The sequence below is a fragment of the Odocoileus virginianus genome, chromosome 27, assembly GCF_023699985.2.
Source record: "Odocoileus virginianus isolate 20LAN1187 ecotype Illinois chromosome 27, Ovbor_1.2, whole genome shotgun sequence".
NCBI classification, from domain to species: domain Eukaryota; kingdom Metazoa; phylum Chordata; class Mammalia; order Artiodactyla; family Cervidae; genus Odocoileus; species Odocoileus virginianus.
Genome location: NC_069700.1, coordinates 20,007,205 through 20,022,560, shown reverse-complemented (window position 1 = coordinate 20,022,560; position 15,356 = coordinate 20,007,205). Strand labels below are relative to the sequence as shown.

General features: G+C 38.8%; 1 protein-coding gene across 2 annotated transcripts in view; it reads right to left on the bottom strand.

Moving 5' to 3' along the window:
- PKHD1 (PKHD1 ciliary IPT domain containing fibrocystin/polyductin) overlaps positions 1–15,356 on the bottom strand; it is a 427,795-nt gene that overhangs the window by 255,905 nt on the left and 156,534 nt on the right. For both annotated transcript variants that reach the window (XM_070456320.1, XM_070456321.1), the window contains exons 37-38: positions 1,168–1,378; positions 602–759 (exon numbers count right to left, since the gene is read on the bottom strand). In XM_070456320.1, the coding sequence (XP_070312421.1) occupies positions 602–759; positions 1,168–1,378 (369 nt within the window). The remainder of the gene's footprint in view (positions 1–601; positions 760–1,167; positions 1,379–15,356) is intronic.

Sequence of the window (15,356 nt, the reverse complement as noted above, 5' to 3'; positions counted from 1 at the left end):
TGACGATTTATCAAGAGCATTTTGAAATCTACAGAATACAGTAGGTCCCCTACATTCATACCTTCAAGTTTCAAACTTTCAAAGATTCAAATGTACATTCTGTCAATGTCAGGCATGAGTGAAACTGCAGCTTGCCCTCCATCTCCTATTGCTAATGATCCTTCAACTCTACCATCTCCCAAGTCCTCTCTCTCCTCCAATCAGTAGCTCTTGCCTGTTCACTAGATGCCAGCCCCTATATGCCCGCTCTTTTACTGTACTACTGTACTTTTCAAGGTACCTTACTGTAAGATTTTAAATGTTTTCTTTATTTTTTTTGTTGTTGCTTGCTTTTTTTATGTATTACTTGTATGAAATGTATCATGAACCTATTACAGTACAGTACTATATAGCCGATTGTGTTAGTTGAGTACCTAGGCCAGCTTTGTTGAACTTGCAAACTGGACTTACGAACATGCTCTCAGAAGATAACTCGTTTGTTTGCAGGGGACTTACTGTATTAGGAACACACTAATTGAAAGAAGTCAACCATGCCACATATCATTGAATAGTAAGAACATTGTTCTTCACCCACTAGACTTCCCAACAAATCATTCTCTACCTTCTGAAGCACTGGCCCCCTGGCATGAAGCAAGGAACTGCACCCTCTCATCAGTGAGATTTCCCTGTATGGTGATACTCCTGCTGAGTAGAACCAGCATGACCTTTAAAACATGGTGCTCTCCAGCCACCCAATTCTCTGTGGAGTTGTGAGAATATCTGAAAAGGAAAAAAAAAGTAATCTGAAAATAACACTCAAGTCTTATAATGAATAGTAAGCCACTAAATTAGCCTAATCCTCCACCTAGGACTCTAGTTCTTTAGAAACTCAGACACAGAAGAGTGAAAAATAGGCACACGTATGTGAGAATTAGGAACTATGCTGACAATTGCAGTGGCCATCTACTAAAAGACAAAAGTTCTAGTGTCTTACAAGAGAACTTATTCAATAAGTTTAAATCTTCGAAATATTTCATATTTTATAATTTTCTTGCCAAAATGTCTACTGTGATTTAATGTAAATGATATTATTGAAAGACAAACAAACGTCTTTTGACCAGCTGTGTTGTTCACCAATAGTTAAGACCTCATCTTCCATCTAAATGGAGCCAAGCTGACATGCATTACCTCAAGGGTGACCTCAGCTGGAGGTTTGTACTGTGCGCAGTCTCCACGGTGACAATCTCTTCCTTAGGCTTGGCACCTTCAGCATCCATCCCACTGATGACAAGGACTTCATCCCCAGCATGCCAATCGACAGCATCTTCCAGAGCCAACACTGTGTCATGGGCGTTGGCAGCTCCTCGAAGATGGGTGACCACTACTTCTGGGAGTGAACCTAAAGCAAGTCCAAGGGAAACTTACCTTTAGACATTTTTAAAACTTAATATGAATGTGATGTTATTCAGCCAAAGACTTTAGTGAAAGAAGAATCTGGGAAATCAAGATTCAGGTTCTATAGGCATTGGTGCTATCACCAAAGGTGGTATCACTATATTACCTTTTTGGATATTAGTTTTCCTGTCTGTTGCATGGTGACAATAATTCAAGACTGAGAATGGTATGGGGTGAAAAACACAGGGTTTAAGTCATAATAAATTTATAGCTGAATCACAGTCTTGCCATATTCTTATTATGTTCCTTTGAATAATATACTTAGAGGTGGGTTTCCGTTTCCTCAGTTAGAAAGCAGAAGCAACAAAGCTTTCCCTCCTAGGGGTTTAAGACAATTTGATGAGATAATATCTATGAAACATGTAGTGTGGACTTTGCAACATAACAACCCCTCAATATATTTTAGTCTTCTCTCTTCCTCCCCTGCATCACACTGTTTGGAGGATGAAATTTATCACCTCGTTCTTCCAAATTAAGACCAATGACTATTAGATTCTTCAAGATATAAGTTCACCATGAATTTCTAAACTTAAGACTTCAACTCACTGTACAAATAGTGATAGTAGAGTTAAAAATAAAAATTACCATCAGAATGGTCAACCTAAGACTTGGTGTGTTAAGTGATCCCTTCTTACTCTAACATGGGGTATATCTAGGGACAGGATGGCTAAGCAGAGCAGAAAAAAGTGGAATGTGTGACCCTAAATAACTTGGTTTGTTTTGGGCTCCAGTACAACTATCTGATCCTCCCCAAACCATAAGCTGCTCCTTAACCAGCAAAGATTCAAGAAGGTAGTCAGACTTGTAGTTTATTCTGGCCTTTTCCAGAAAGGCTCAAGGCAGAGATTTTTTTTCCAGCCTTTATCTGAAGCAGTACCTCGGAAAACACAAGGCTTCCTCCCAACTCCTCCTTTCCTTGGTACAGTTCCTCCTCCTTCACAATAGATCATAATTTACCTTTAGCCCACAGCAACTCCCTGTCCTCCCTTGTTGAACTAAAGTAATAATATTTGAATCTCTAACTACAGAGGTGGCCAACAATAAATCATTTTCAAATTATTTTAAACTTCCCTCTTTATTTATTTGTCTATGCTGGGGAGTGGTAGCACTTGTACCAGTAATGTTGTTCTAGGCTTAAAAAGGTCTCTGGGTTAATGATATAATTTCTGAAGTTTACTCAGGCAATAATTTTATCTTAAAAAAATATCCCAGAGTTCAAAATTTCTAATTATAGAGCAGGTGAAAATTAAGACATAAATCATGTCTAAAGAAAATAATTTTAATTTTATTCCTGTTTGTATGTTTTAACCTTTGGGAACAATAAATGAAATAAAGTCTATTTCAGTGTATATGCATATTTATATATGTGTGAATTTCTATGATCTGTTCTTAAAAGTCTACACAGAAACATCTCTACCATGCATCAAAAATGTCTGTCAATGACAAAATATGATGGCAAAATACAATTATACACTGTGATCAATGATTCATAATAATCAATAAACAAAGAGCACCCTACTACGCACCTATCAACAAGCAGCTACATATGTCAGAACCAAAATTTGACACGACAAAGATATTTTTCAACTAAGCATTCTTTAAATAACAGTCAAGTCAAAATAAATGGAAAAAATCACAGGGAATCTTTGAAGTGAATTTTTTAACTATTACCATAAACTTAAGGCCTTTCAAATGTTGATAGAGCCTCTAGAAACCAGTAAAATTATCTCATAACTTATTCACTCTCATTGCAAAAATAGCACACCTCTTATGTGTATACCTAACGGAGAAGGAAATGGCAACCCACTCCAGTACTCTTGCCTGGAAAATCCCATGGATGGAAGAGCCTGGTGGGCTGGAGTCCATGGGGTCGCTAAGAGTAAGACACGACTGAGCAACTTCACTTTCACGTTTCACTTTCATGCATTGGAGAAGGAAATGGCAACCCACTCCAGTGTTCTTGCCTGTAGAATCCCAGGGATGGGGGAGCCTGGTGGGCTGCCATCTATGGGGTCACACAGAGTCGGACACGACTGAAGTGACTTAGCAGCAGCAGCATGTGTATAACTAAAAGATCAATCTGGGTGTTTTAGGAGTGCCAGCCTCATATTTGTAGCTATGTAGCAAATATAAATATTTGGATAAATTACCATCATTTCAAACTTGAAAGTGAAAGTCTCTTAGTCATGTCTGACACTTTGTGACCCCATGAACTATACAGTCCATGGAAATCTCCAGGCCAGAATACTGGAGTGGGTAGCCTTTCCCTTCTCCAGGGGATCTTCCCAACCCAGGGATCAAACACAGGTCTTCTGCATTGTGGGCAGTTCTTTACCAGCTGAGCAACAAGGGAAGCTCAAGAATACTATCACAAGCATGGAAATTGAAACTGTAATCAGAAATCTTCCAGCAAACAAAAGCCCAGGACCAGATGGCTTCACAGCTGAATTCTACCAAAAATTTAGAGAAGAGTTAACACCTGTCTTACTCAAACTCTTCCAGAAAATTGCAGAAGAAGGTAAACTTCCAAACTCATTCTATGAGGCCACCATCACCCTAATTCCAAAACCAAAGATGCCACAAAAAAAGAAAACTACAGGCCAATATCACTGATGAACATAGATGCAAAAATCCTTAACAAAATTCTAGCAAACAGAATCCAACAACATATTAAAAAGATCGTACATCATGACAAAGTGGGCTCTATCCCAGGAATGCAAGGATTCTTTAATATCTGCAAATCAGTCACTGTAATACACCACATTAACAAATTGAAAGATAAAAACCATATGATTATCTCAATAGATGCAGAAAAAGCCTTTGACAAAATTCAACATTCATTTATGATTAAAAACTCTCCAGAAAGCAGGAATAGAAGGAACATACCTGAACATAATAAAAGCTATATATGACAAACCCACAGCAAACATTATCCTCAATGATGAAAAATTGAAAGCATTTCCCCTAAAATCAGGAATAAGACAAGGGTGCCCACTCTCACCACTACTGTTCAACATAGTTTTGGAAGTTTTGACCAAAGCAATCAGAGCAAAAAAAGAAATAAAAGGAATCAAGCAAAAAAAGAAATAAAAGGAATCCACATAGGAAAAGAAGTGAAACTCTCACTGTTTGCAGACAACATGATCCTCTACATAGAAATCACTAAAGACTCTACCAGAAAATTACTAGAGCTAATCAATGAATATAGTAAAGTTGCAGGATATAAAATTAACACACAGTAATCCCTTGCATTCATATACACTAACAATGAGAAAACAGAAAGAGAAATTAAGGAAACAATACCATTCACCACTGCAACAAAAAGAATAAAATACTTAGGAGTATATCTACCTAAAGAAACAAAAGACCTATACATAGAAAACTATAAAACACTGATGAAAGAAATCAAAGAGGACACAAATAGATGGAGAAATATACCGTGTTCATGGATTGCAAGAATCAGATTGTGAAAATGAGTATACTACCCAAAGCAATCTATAGATTCAATGCAATCCCTATCAAGCTACCAACATTATTTTTCATAGAACTAGAACAAATAATTTCACAATTTGTATGGAAATACAAAAAACCTCAAATAGCCAAAGCAATCTTGAGAAAGAAGAATGGAACTGGAGGAATCAACCTGCCTGACTTCAGGTCTACTACAAAGCCACAGTCATCAAGACAGTATGGTACTGGCACAAAGACAGAAATATAGATCAATGGAACAAAATAGAAAGCCCAGAGATAAATCCATATACCTATGGACACCTTATCTTTGAAAAAGGAGGCAAGAATATACAATGGAAAAAAGACAACCTCTTTAACAAGTGGTGCTGGGAAAACTGGTCAACCACTTGTAAAAGAATGAAACTAGAACACTCTCTAACACCATACACAAAAACAAACTCAAAATGGATTAAAGATCTAAATGTAAGACCAGAAACTACAAAACTCCTAGAGGAGAACATAAGCAAAACACTCTCCAACATAAATCACAGCAAGATCCTCTATGACCCACCTCCCAGAATGTTAGAAATAAAAGCAAAAATAAACAAACGGGACCTAGTTAAACTTAAAAGATTTTGCACAACAAAGGAAACTATAAGCAAGGTGAAAAGACAGCCTTCAGAATGGGAGAAAATAATAGCAAATGAAGAAACAGACAAAGGATTAATCTCAAAAATATACAAGCAAGTCCTCCAGCTCAACTCCAGAAAAATAAATGACCCAATCAAAAAATTGGCCAAAGATCTAAACAGACATTTCTCCAAAGAAGACATACAGATGGGTAACAAACACATGAAAAGATGCTCAACATCACTCATTATCAGAGAAATACAAATCAAAACCACAATGAGGTACCATTACACACCAGTCAGAATGGCTGCTATCCAAAAGTCTACAAGCAATAAATGCTGGAGAGGGTGTGGCAAAAGGGAACCCTCTTACACTGTTGGTGGGAATGCAAACTAGTACAGCCACTATGGAGAACAGTGTGGAGATACCTTAAAAAACTGGAAATAGAACTGACATATGACCCAGCAATCCCACTCCTGGGCATACACACTGAGGAAACCAGATCTGAAAGAGACACGTGCACCCCAATGTTCATCGCAGCATTGTTTATAATAGCCAAGACATGGAAGCAACCTAGATGCCCATCAGCAGATGAATGGATAAGGAAGCTGTGGTACATATACACTATGGAATATTACTCAGCCATTAAAAAGAATTCATTTGAATCAGTTCTAATGAGATGGATGAAACTGGAGCTCATTATACAGAGTGAAGTAAGCCAGAAAGATAAACACCAATACAGTATACTAACGCATATATATGGAATTTAGAAAGATGGTAATGATAAGCCTATATGCAAAACAGAAAAAGAGACACAGATGTACAGAACAGACTTTTGGACTCTGTGGGAGAAGGCGAGGGTGGGATGTTCAGAGAGAACAGCATCAAAACAAGTATACTATCAAGGGTGAAACAGATCACCAGCCCAGGTTGGATGCATGAGACAAGTGCTCAGGGCTGGTGCACTGGGAAGACCCAGAGGGATGGGATGGAGAGGGAAGCGGGAGGGGGGGGATCAGGATGGGGAATACATGTAAATCCATGGCTGATTCATGTCAGTGTATGGCAAAACCACTACAATATTGTAAAGTAATAAGCCTCCAACTAATAAAAATAAATGAAAAACAAAATTTTAAAACATAAATAAATAAAAGACACTCATTCATTGGAAAGAAAGCCATGACAAGCCTAGATGACACATTAAAAAGCAAAGCCGTTACTTTGCAACAAAGGCCTGTATAATCAAAGCTATGGTTTTCCCAGTAGTCATGTACGGATGTGCGAGCTGGACCATAAAGAAGGCTGAGCGCTGAAGAATTGATGTTTTAAAACTATGGTGCTGGAGAAAACTCTTGAGAAACACATGGACAGCAAGAAGATCAAACCAGTAAATCCTAAAGGAAATCAACCCTAAATATTCAATGGAAGGACTGATGCTGAAGCTGAAAATGAAACTCCAATACTTTGACTGCCTGATGCAAAGAGCCAACTCACCGGAAAAGACCCTGATGCTGGGAAAGATTGAAGGCAAAAGGAGAAGAGGGTGGCTAGATAGGAGATGGGATGAGGTGAGATGGCTAGATAGCATCACTGACTCAATGGACATGAGTTTGAGCAAGTTCCAGGAGGTGGCATCACTGACTCAATGGACATGAATTTTAGTAAACTCCAGGAGATAGTGAAGGACTGAAGAGCCTGGTGTGCTGCAGTCCATGGGGTTGCAAAGAGTCAGACATAACTGAGTGACTGAGCAACAACAACAGTGATCTGCCTACAGTACTCAGCAACAAATTCCCAAATTCCTTTCTGGACCTTCAAGAATCTCCATAACCAAACTCCACTTTATCATCTCTGACTCCTTAATAAACTCTTCATTCCAGGAAGTCCAGTCTCTTCTATTTAATGAGATCATCCCTGACTCTACCCCTTTGCCTGTTCTGTCCCTTCCACCAGGTACCCAGGCTTCTTCACCCCACTTGTTCTCCTAAGAGTAGCCCAAGCCTCACTTCTTCCATTGGATTTCAGGAGGCATTTCAGCCCATGCTGATGTCCACTGACTTCTATAGACCCACAGTGATAAGGGGGTTCTTATTGAGTAAAAGGCCTGTGTACATCTGGGACTAGGCATGCCCAAGCATGTCTGGCTGGTTTGTGGGCCATTTGATTGAGTTCTTTTGCATGGAAGGAAGAGAAGGGCAAGGATGACAAAGGGTTTTCTCTCATGGACCCATGACTGAACCTGAAGAAAGACCCTGAGGGAACTCTCTAGCTGGACTTTGTACCTGATGCTCCTCTGCTAGGGCTTCTTTCATCAATTCACTCTGCCTCATTCTTCAGAATGATGTTCAACCTGGTCCTTCAGAGAAGTCTCTGAGACCTCCAAACTAGATCAAACTCAGCATCTATCATATCACTGTCTCCCTCTTCTTTCTAGCCCTTAGCACATGTGGCTTGACCTCTATTATTGCTATTCTCCATCCCCCCTATTAAACATGGCAGCAGAAGTTATACTATATCTGCACAGTGTCATAGTAGCACATGTCATGTCTATCACAGTTTCTTGTGTATAAGTGTTCAATAAGTAAGTACTGAAGGAGGAAAAAATCATGACTGAAACATGGAGAAGCAAGCACCCCAAAGTTTCGGCAATCAGATGGTCAGGAGGGACCCCAAGTGACAAAGCTAGTAGCCTTTGGTTCCATCATGGAACACAGCACATTTTCACACCTGGGGATTGGACCACTTGGGCAGCAGTGAAAGGCTGCACCCTTGGCACCCTTGGCACCCTTTACTCAGTATTTCCATGGCAGGTACTCAATGCAATGGCAGCAGGGAAGTCCCAGGACCTTCCTGAAAGGAGGACAATGATCAAGAAAACCAAAACAGAAGGAAAATGGACTAGTTGATGATATTCATCTTGAGAACACCTGTAACAAGCAGGCAGGGATGAAGGGCTGGAGGTTCTGTGAGAGTCAAGGCAGGCAGAAATATTCTTTTTTATCTCTACTCAAATATCTGCAGGCTGACAGGGTTCAGGGAGCCTGGAGAAACTTGAGTGATGCAACCTACAGTCAGCACCACATATTTCACATCAAGTTATTCTGTAATTGTTATGGTACATATGTCTCTCTCCCCACCTTGAATGTAAGGCCACTCCATCATGTCTCCTTTACAAATGTCACAACTTCTAGCACAGTTTGATTAGCACTCAACTCATAGGGATTTAAACTATTTTGATTATTGCCATTCAGACAACCACCTACAAACTTCCATCAGAAGTGTACCTCGATAAATATATAATATCCAGTATGTAAAAGCTGAAAAATAACATGAACATTATTGAGATCTTAAAATAAATCCAATCTGTGCTAATCAGTGTTACTCTAAAGTAAGAACTGTTGCTTTTCTGGGTTTTGTTTGTCCTTTTAACAGACTGTACTGATCAGGAAGTTAAAATAATACTTTGAGGACAAAATCACGCAGTAGGAGATGTCAGCACCAAGTTCTGAAACTGGCTCCTCTGACTACAGAACCAAACTGGAAACATAATGGAATTCTAGCCTGTGGAAATAATTGTATATTAACTGTACCCAATTAGCTTTGATATGCAAAATATTATATTCTTTATCTTATAAATATTATTTAAAAGTTGTATAAGGCAGACTGACTGACTTCTCTGATGAAGGCAGCATCGTACCCATTTCAAATGTGAGTTGTTTCACCTTACATAAATCTTTGTGATAGATTTTTTTACTATTTTAATTTTTATTGGAGTATTGTTGATTTAAAATGTTAGTTTCTGCTGCACAGCAAAATGAATTAGTAGTACATGGCTTCCCAGGTGGCACCAGTGGTAAAGAACCTGCCTGCCAATGCAGGAAACACAGGAGAGGCAGCTTCAACCCCTGGGTCAAGAAGATCCCCTGGAAGAGGGCATGGCAACCCACTCCAGTATTCTTGCCTGGAGAATCCTATGGACAGCAGAGCCTGGCAGGTTACAGTCCATAGGGTCACAAACAGTCAGACATGACTGAGGCAATTTTGTACACATGCACGCATACACATATGCACTCCTTTTTAGATTCTTTTCCCATATAGGTCATTACAGAATTTTGAGAAGAGTTCCTTCTTTAGAAACCCAGGTCAGATGACCTTCTTCCTTTCTGTACCACAAATCAAAAAATATATAAAAATACAGTTTAAAAAGCTCAATAATTTTATGCATGTGCTTACAGAAAAAAAGATTATATTCTTGACTCATAAGTTAGTACAATGTTTAACCTATTTGGGCTTTCAACATTGACCTGTTAACCAACAAGTTATTCATTTATTCCCACTAATGACTTCTACTCAAAATTGTATTTCCTACAAATAATTGTTCAAGCACTTCAGCACATTCATCCATAATTACACTGGCCCAGAGAAGAGTCATGCCAAACGGGCATGGAAAGAAAGAAAATAATCGTTGTGGGTTAACACACTTTAAAATCACTAATTATCTTCTGTTTGTTTTGTATGACTTCAATCTTTCAATTTATTCCAAGTGAATAACTGCCAAGACCTTTCCAAATCAGTAAGGGAGTGGGTGGAGGGAGAGAGAGAGAGAAAAAGAAAGGGAGGGAAAAGGGGAGGGAGGGAGGAAAGAATCATTTCATGAAAATCATGTTCACAACATAATAGAAACATAAAAAAAATTCACAAAAGGACTAGAAATGTTTTTCCATATATATGTGCAAATTATTTTCCCTATTCCTGTGTGCAGCTTCACCATTATCCAGAGCAAAACAATGAATGCTATTTTTCCTTCGGTGTAGATGAACATCTGTGAAGCACTGGGAAGAAAGACATAAAGGGAACAGTCGCTGTCTTCCAGTGTCCATAAACAGTGCAGGAAATAGACAAGACATCCTAAATATACTCTGTTAAGGGCTAAGACAGAAGGACACTCAGGGTCCCCCAGTGAAGAGATACGGAGCACCTCACTCACAGAGGCGGAGCTTGTTTCCGGGAACGCTTCCCAGAAGACGTGATAACAGAGCTGGGTCTTGATGGATAAGCCACAGTTGAGCAGAGAACAAAATGGGCAGGGCCCTCCAGGCAAAGGCGGCAGTGTGTACAGTGGCGAGGGCTAACATGACATTCAAATAACCGCCATAGAGGAGGCAAGGCCCGAATTCAGGTGCATGGCAGGGAAGGGGACCTGAGGAGGGGCAGTGGGGATGCACCTGGAAAGGTGAGCAGGACCCTCCCGAGAAGGGTCATTAACCACAAGGTTTATCAGCACTTTTTAAAATTGGAGTAAAGTTGATTTACAATGTCGTGTTAGTTTCAGGTATACAGCACAGTGACTCAGTTATACATATATACATATTCATATTCATATTATTCTCTTTTAAAGGTTATTACAAAATATTGAGTGGAGTTCCCTGTGCTATACAGGGATTGATTACCTATTTTACATATAGTAATGTGCATATGTTAATCTCAACCAACTTTGAACAAATGCATTCCCAATTGCAAACAACCAACTTAAAAGAGAATTCTTTGAAATCAAACTGTGTATGAACTAGAGGAGATCCCTTTTATTTAGAAGACTGTGACATTAGCATTAAAACAAGACTATCTGGCAAACCAAAGAGATGGAATGAGGCATTTTGCACGTACATTTCTCCCTGACCTTGAGAAATATTTGCTGTGATTTCTCCTTTGGATGAGGCACACCCTGACAGGGGAATCCTGTGCAAGCTTGACTCTGTGTGTGCACGCAAGCCTTCTGCAGCCTTGTTGTAATCTCCAGTGTTACTGGCTAAGCCATCCTGTATAGATGCAGATCAACAGGCTCCATCCACAGCTGATCAGCAAACATTTCCGCACTGCAATGAACGAGACCTGGGACTACATCTACCCCCAGGGCTAAGAATTCTGCCATTCTTTTGGCAGAAAGGTTTAGATGAAGGCTAACCAAGTTTATCTGGATGGTGCAACGAGCCCTACTCTGATTAAAGGCCTTTTCTAGAGGTACAAAACAAAGGCTAACTTTTGTTTTTAACCAATCTGAGCTTTACTGTTGGTGCTACAATTTAAAAGTGACTGAGAAGAATCAAAGGATAAAGTTCAAAATACCAAGGAAATCATATAATGTAAGATAAGTGGAAATACCTAGAGCATTGTTCCCAGCTCCTGTGAGGATTTCAGGTCGGTTCAACAAATGAGCCTCCTAGGCCCTACAGAATAGTGTGGAAAGTTCTTTAGTTAGAGGGGCAAGATCAACTGGTCAGAGCTAAAGGCTTCTGCACTTATCTTTAATACCCACTTCTATTCATGGTCAAATATATTATATATAAAAACCCAGATATATTTCTAGACAATTGTTTTGATAATCATTGCTATGGATTATGCTATGGAATGGAGTAACAGTGAAGGAAGAGTTAATTTTTAATGACATCATTTCTTTTAGAAAAGCAATAAATGTATAATGTTTAACATAAAAATACAGAGAAGCAGAGGACGACAACAAAGGCATTCATCACTGATTATTACAACAGATTAATTAATATCTTTTATATCCTTTCCCTATATTTTTATGTTGACATTTCATATATGTATAAGCAAAAATTCTATAATTCTGTACTTTTCATTTTGCTAAATTTTCTCACTTTAATAGAGTAGGAGCATCTTTCATCTGTATTATATACTATGTAATATCATGATAATATCATAGTATATCACATTTTAAATGTATATTTTAAATACTAATCCATTATTTTTTCATATTCAGTTTTTTCTCAATATTTCTCTTTTATAAACAGTGCAGATGTGACCATTCTTGAGCATAAATTTTAGGCATGCTCATGATCACTTCACTACTTTAAATTCCTAAAGGTGACATTGCTATATCAAGGCAAATGCCTAGTTTTAAGTTGTTTGATTTTATTACCAAACTGTCTCACAGAAAGACTGCACATGTTCTACACACACTAGCGGTATATATGAATGCCCATCCCTCAGACATTCTACTATTTCTTTTTAATATCGACCAAACCGATTGTTAAGGGAAAAAATCACTTTTACTTTATTTTGCTTTTCTGTGATTACTAATGAGGTGAAGGTAGGAGAAAACTCAAAAAATAAAGAATAATCTCTCTCCCCTGTGAACACAGCACTGTGAACACACCCAAGCACTCCCCACATGAATTCATGTTGGTTATTTGCATTAACTGCACTGATATGTCTATTCTCACCCAACACCAGAACTTAACTTTGTCGTTAAAAGCTCTTTATTTATAAAAGACAGTTATTTGTATCTGTATCAAATAAGAAATTAGTGTATAATAAAGGAATGTATTAGTTTCCTAATGATTTAACAAATTAACCACAAAATTAATGTCTTAAAAAAAACAATGCAAATGTTTTGTTTCATGATTCTAGATGTTAGAATTCTGAAACTGGATTCACTGAGTTACAGGGCATACATGTGAATCCATGGCTGATTCATGTCAATGTATGGCAAAAACCACTACAATATTGTAAAGTAATTAGCCTCCAACTAATAAAAATAAATGGGAAAAAAAATAAACCCATATCAGCGAAAAAAAAAAAAATTTCAAGCAGATCTGTCTCCTCCTGGAGGCTCTGAGAGGAAAATCTGTTTCCTTGTCTTTTTTGGCTTCTGTGGCCACCTATATCCCTTGGTTTGTGGCCCCTCCTTCATCTTCAAACACTCACTCCTCTCTCTGCTTCCACCATTGCATCTCCTTCTCCTCCGACTCCTCCTGTTTCCCTTTGATAAGGACCAGTGTGATTAACTTGGGCCCACTTGAATTATCCAGGATAATCTCCCCATTTTAAAATCTTTTACTTAATCACACCTGCAAAGTTTCTGTTGCCAAACTTTCATGAGTTTCAGGAATTGGGGTATGAACATATTTGGGGACCTTTTCTCAGAATAGTATAATTGCATTGTTGAATCGATAGTGTTGAGGAAATGGACTAACCTTTTGGAAAGAAATTAGATAATGAACTTATCCACTATATCAAAATAAATTCTAGATGAACTAAAGAAGGGATTGGCAAACATTTTTCTATTCAGAGCCAAACAATGAACAGATTTTGGTCTGCAGGCCAGGTTGTCTCTGTCGCAGCTACTCAGTTCTGCCACGGAATCAAGAAGCAGCCATAAACACACCTAAACACATGGGCACAGCTGAGCTTCAATAAAATTTTGTTTGCAAAAATAGGTAATGGGCCAGATTTAGCTCACAGGCCATTGTCTTTTGACTCTGAATTAAAGATGCTAATGTGAAAAAAATAAAAATGTACCAGGAAAAAAAAAATGTACCAGGAAACAAACTTTTATATAGTCTTTGGATAGGTGAGAATTTTCTAACCAGGAAATCAAAGGCAGAAACCACAAAAGAAGGTATCTGTAATTTTGCCATTATAGAAATCAGAAAATTCCATAAAAATACTAAAGGCAAATAACAAACTGGGGAAGAAGCAGTTTCTTTGTCCCCCTATCAAAAATATTACAAAGGGAGTCAAAAGTAACAAAGCCCCACTTAGATAACCAGAGAAAATTAAAACTGAAGAAGAACATTCCAGAAACTTGGAAGGAGTATCTTGTGTTTGTCTTTCTGCCACAGGTAAACACCAGCTATGTGTATGTAAAATAGCAGAAAGCCCAGGTGCATCATAAGCCCTTGAAGAGGATGGAGTGAATATTAGTTACCTCCTCTTCCAGGCCCCAGTTTCATCATCTCTGAGATGAAAGTAACAATCCCAGTGGTTCCTACTTCACAGAGTTGTTGTGAGAGTTAAATGAGAGGGAAGAATGGAAAGTAGCTTTGAAAATTTTTAATATAAAGTGCCAGAATCTCAGTAAAAATCCAATTTTTAACAAATACTGAATATAATGCCCAATTTAATGATACTCTTTCTTCAGGACCAGGCTGAAAGCAATACTATTAATAATACTGCTTTGATGATACATGTGGAAGAATTCTCTTTGAAGGAAAAATCACATGCTCCTGCCTATGGAGCATTCCATTTACTTAACAAAGCTGGATTTCTTTTGCTACTCAAAAACATAAAAAATGTAAAATCCAGAATACATTAACTATTTAATAAGCTAAAGGAAAGTTGTGCTTCAGTGACATCCAACTCTTTGGGACCCCACAGACTGTAGCCCACCAGGCCACTCTGTCCATGGGATATTTCCAGCAAGAATACTGGAGTGGGTTTGCCATTTCCTCTTCCAGGGGATCTTCCCAACCAAGGGATTGAACCCATGTCTCCTGTGTCTCCTGCATTGCAGGTGGATTCTTTACCACTGAGCCAACAGGGAATCGTGAAAGAAGGCTGCTGCTGCTGCTTAGTCACTTTAGTCATGTTTGACTCTGTGCAACACTACGGACTGCAGCCTGCCAGACTCCTCCGTCCATGGGATTCTCCAGGCAAGAGAATTAGAGTGGTTGTCATGCCCTCCTCCAGAGGATCTTCCCAACTCAGGGATAGAACCTGGGTCTCCTGCGTTGCAGGCAGATTCTTTACCGCTGAGCCACCAGGGAAGCTCCTGAAAGTCCAGATCAGTTCAGTCACACAGTCGTGTCCAACTCTTTGTGACCCCATAGACTGCAGCACACCAGGCTTCCCTGTCCATCACCCAACTCCTGGAGCTTGCTCAAACTCGTCCATCGAGTCAAAGAAGCTGTCCAAACATCTCAACCTCTATCGTCCCCTGCTCCTCCCACCTTCCATCTTTACCAGCATTAGGGTCTTTTCCAATGAGTCAGTTCTTCGCATCAGGTGGCCAAAATTTTGGAATTTCAGCTTCAGCATCAGTC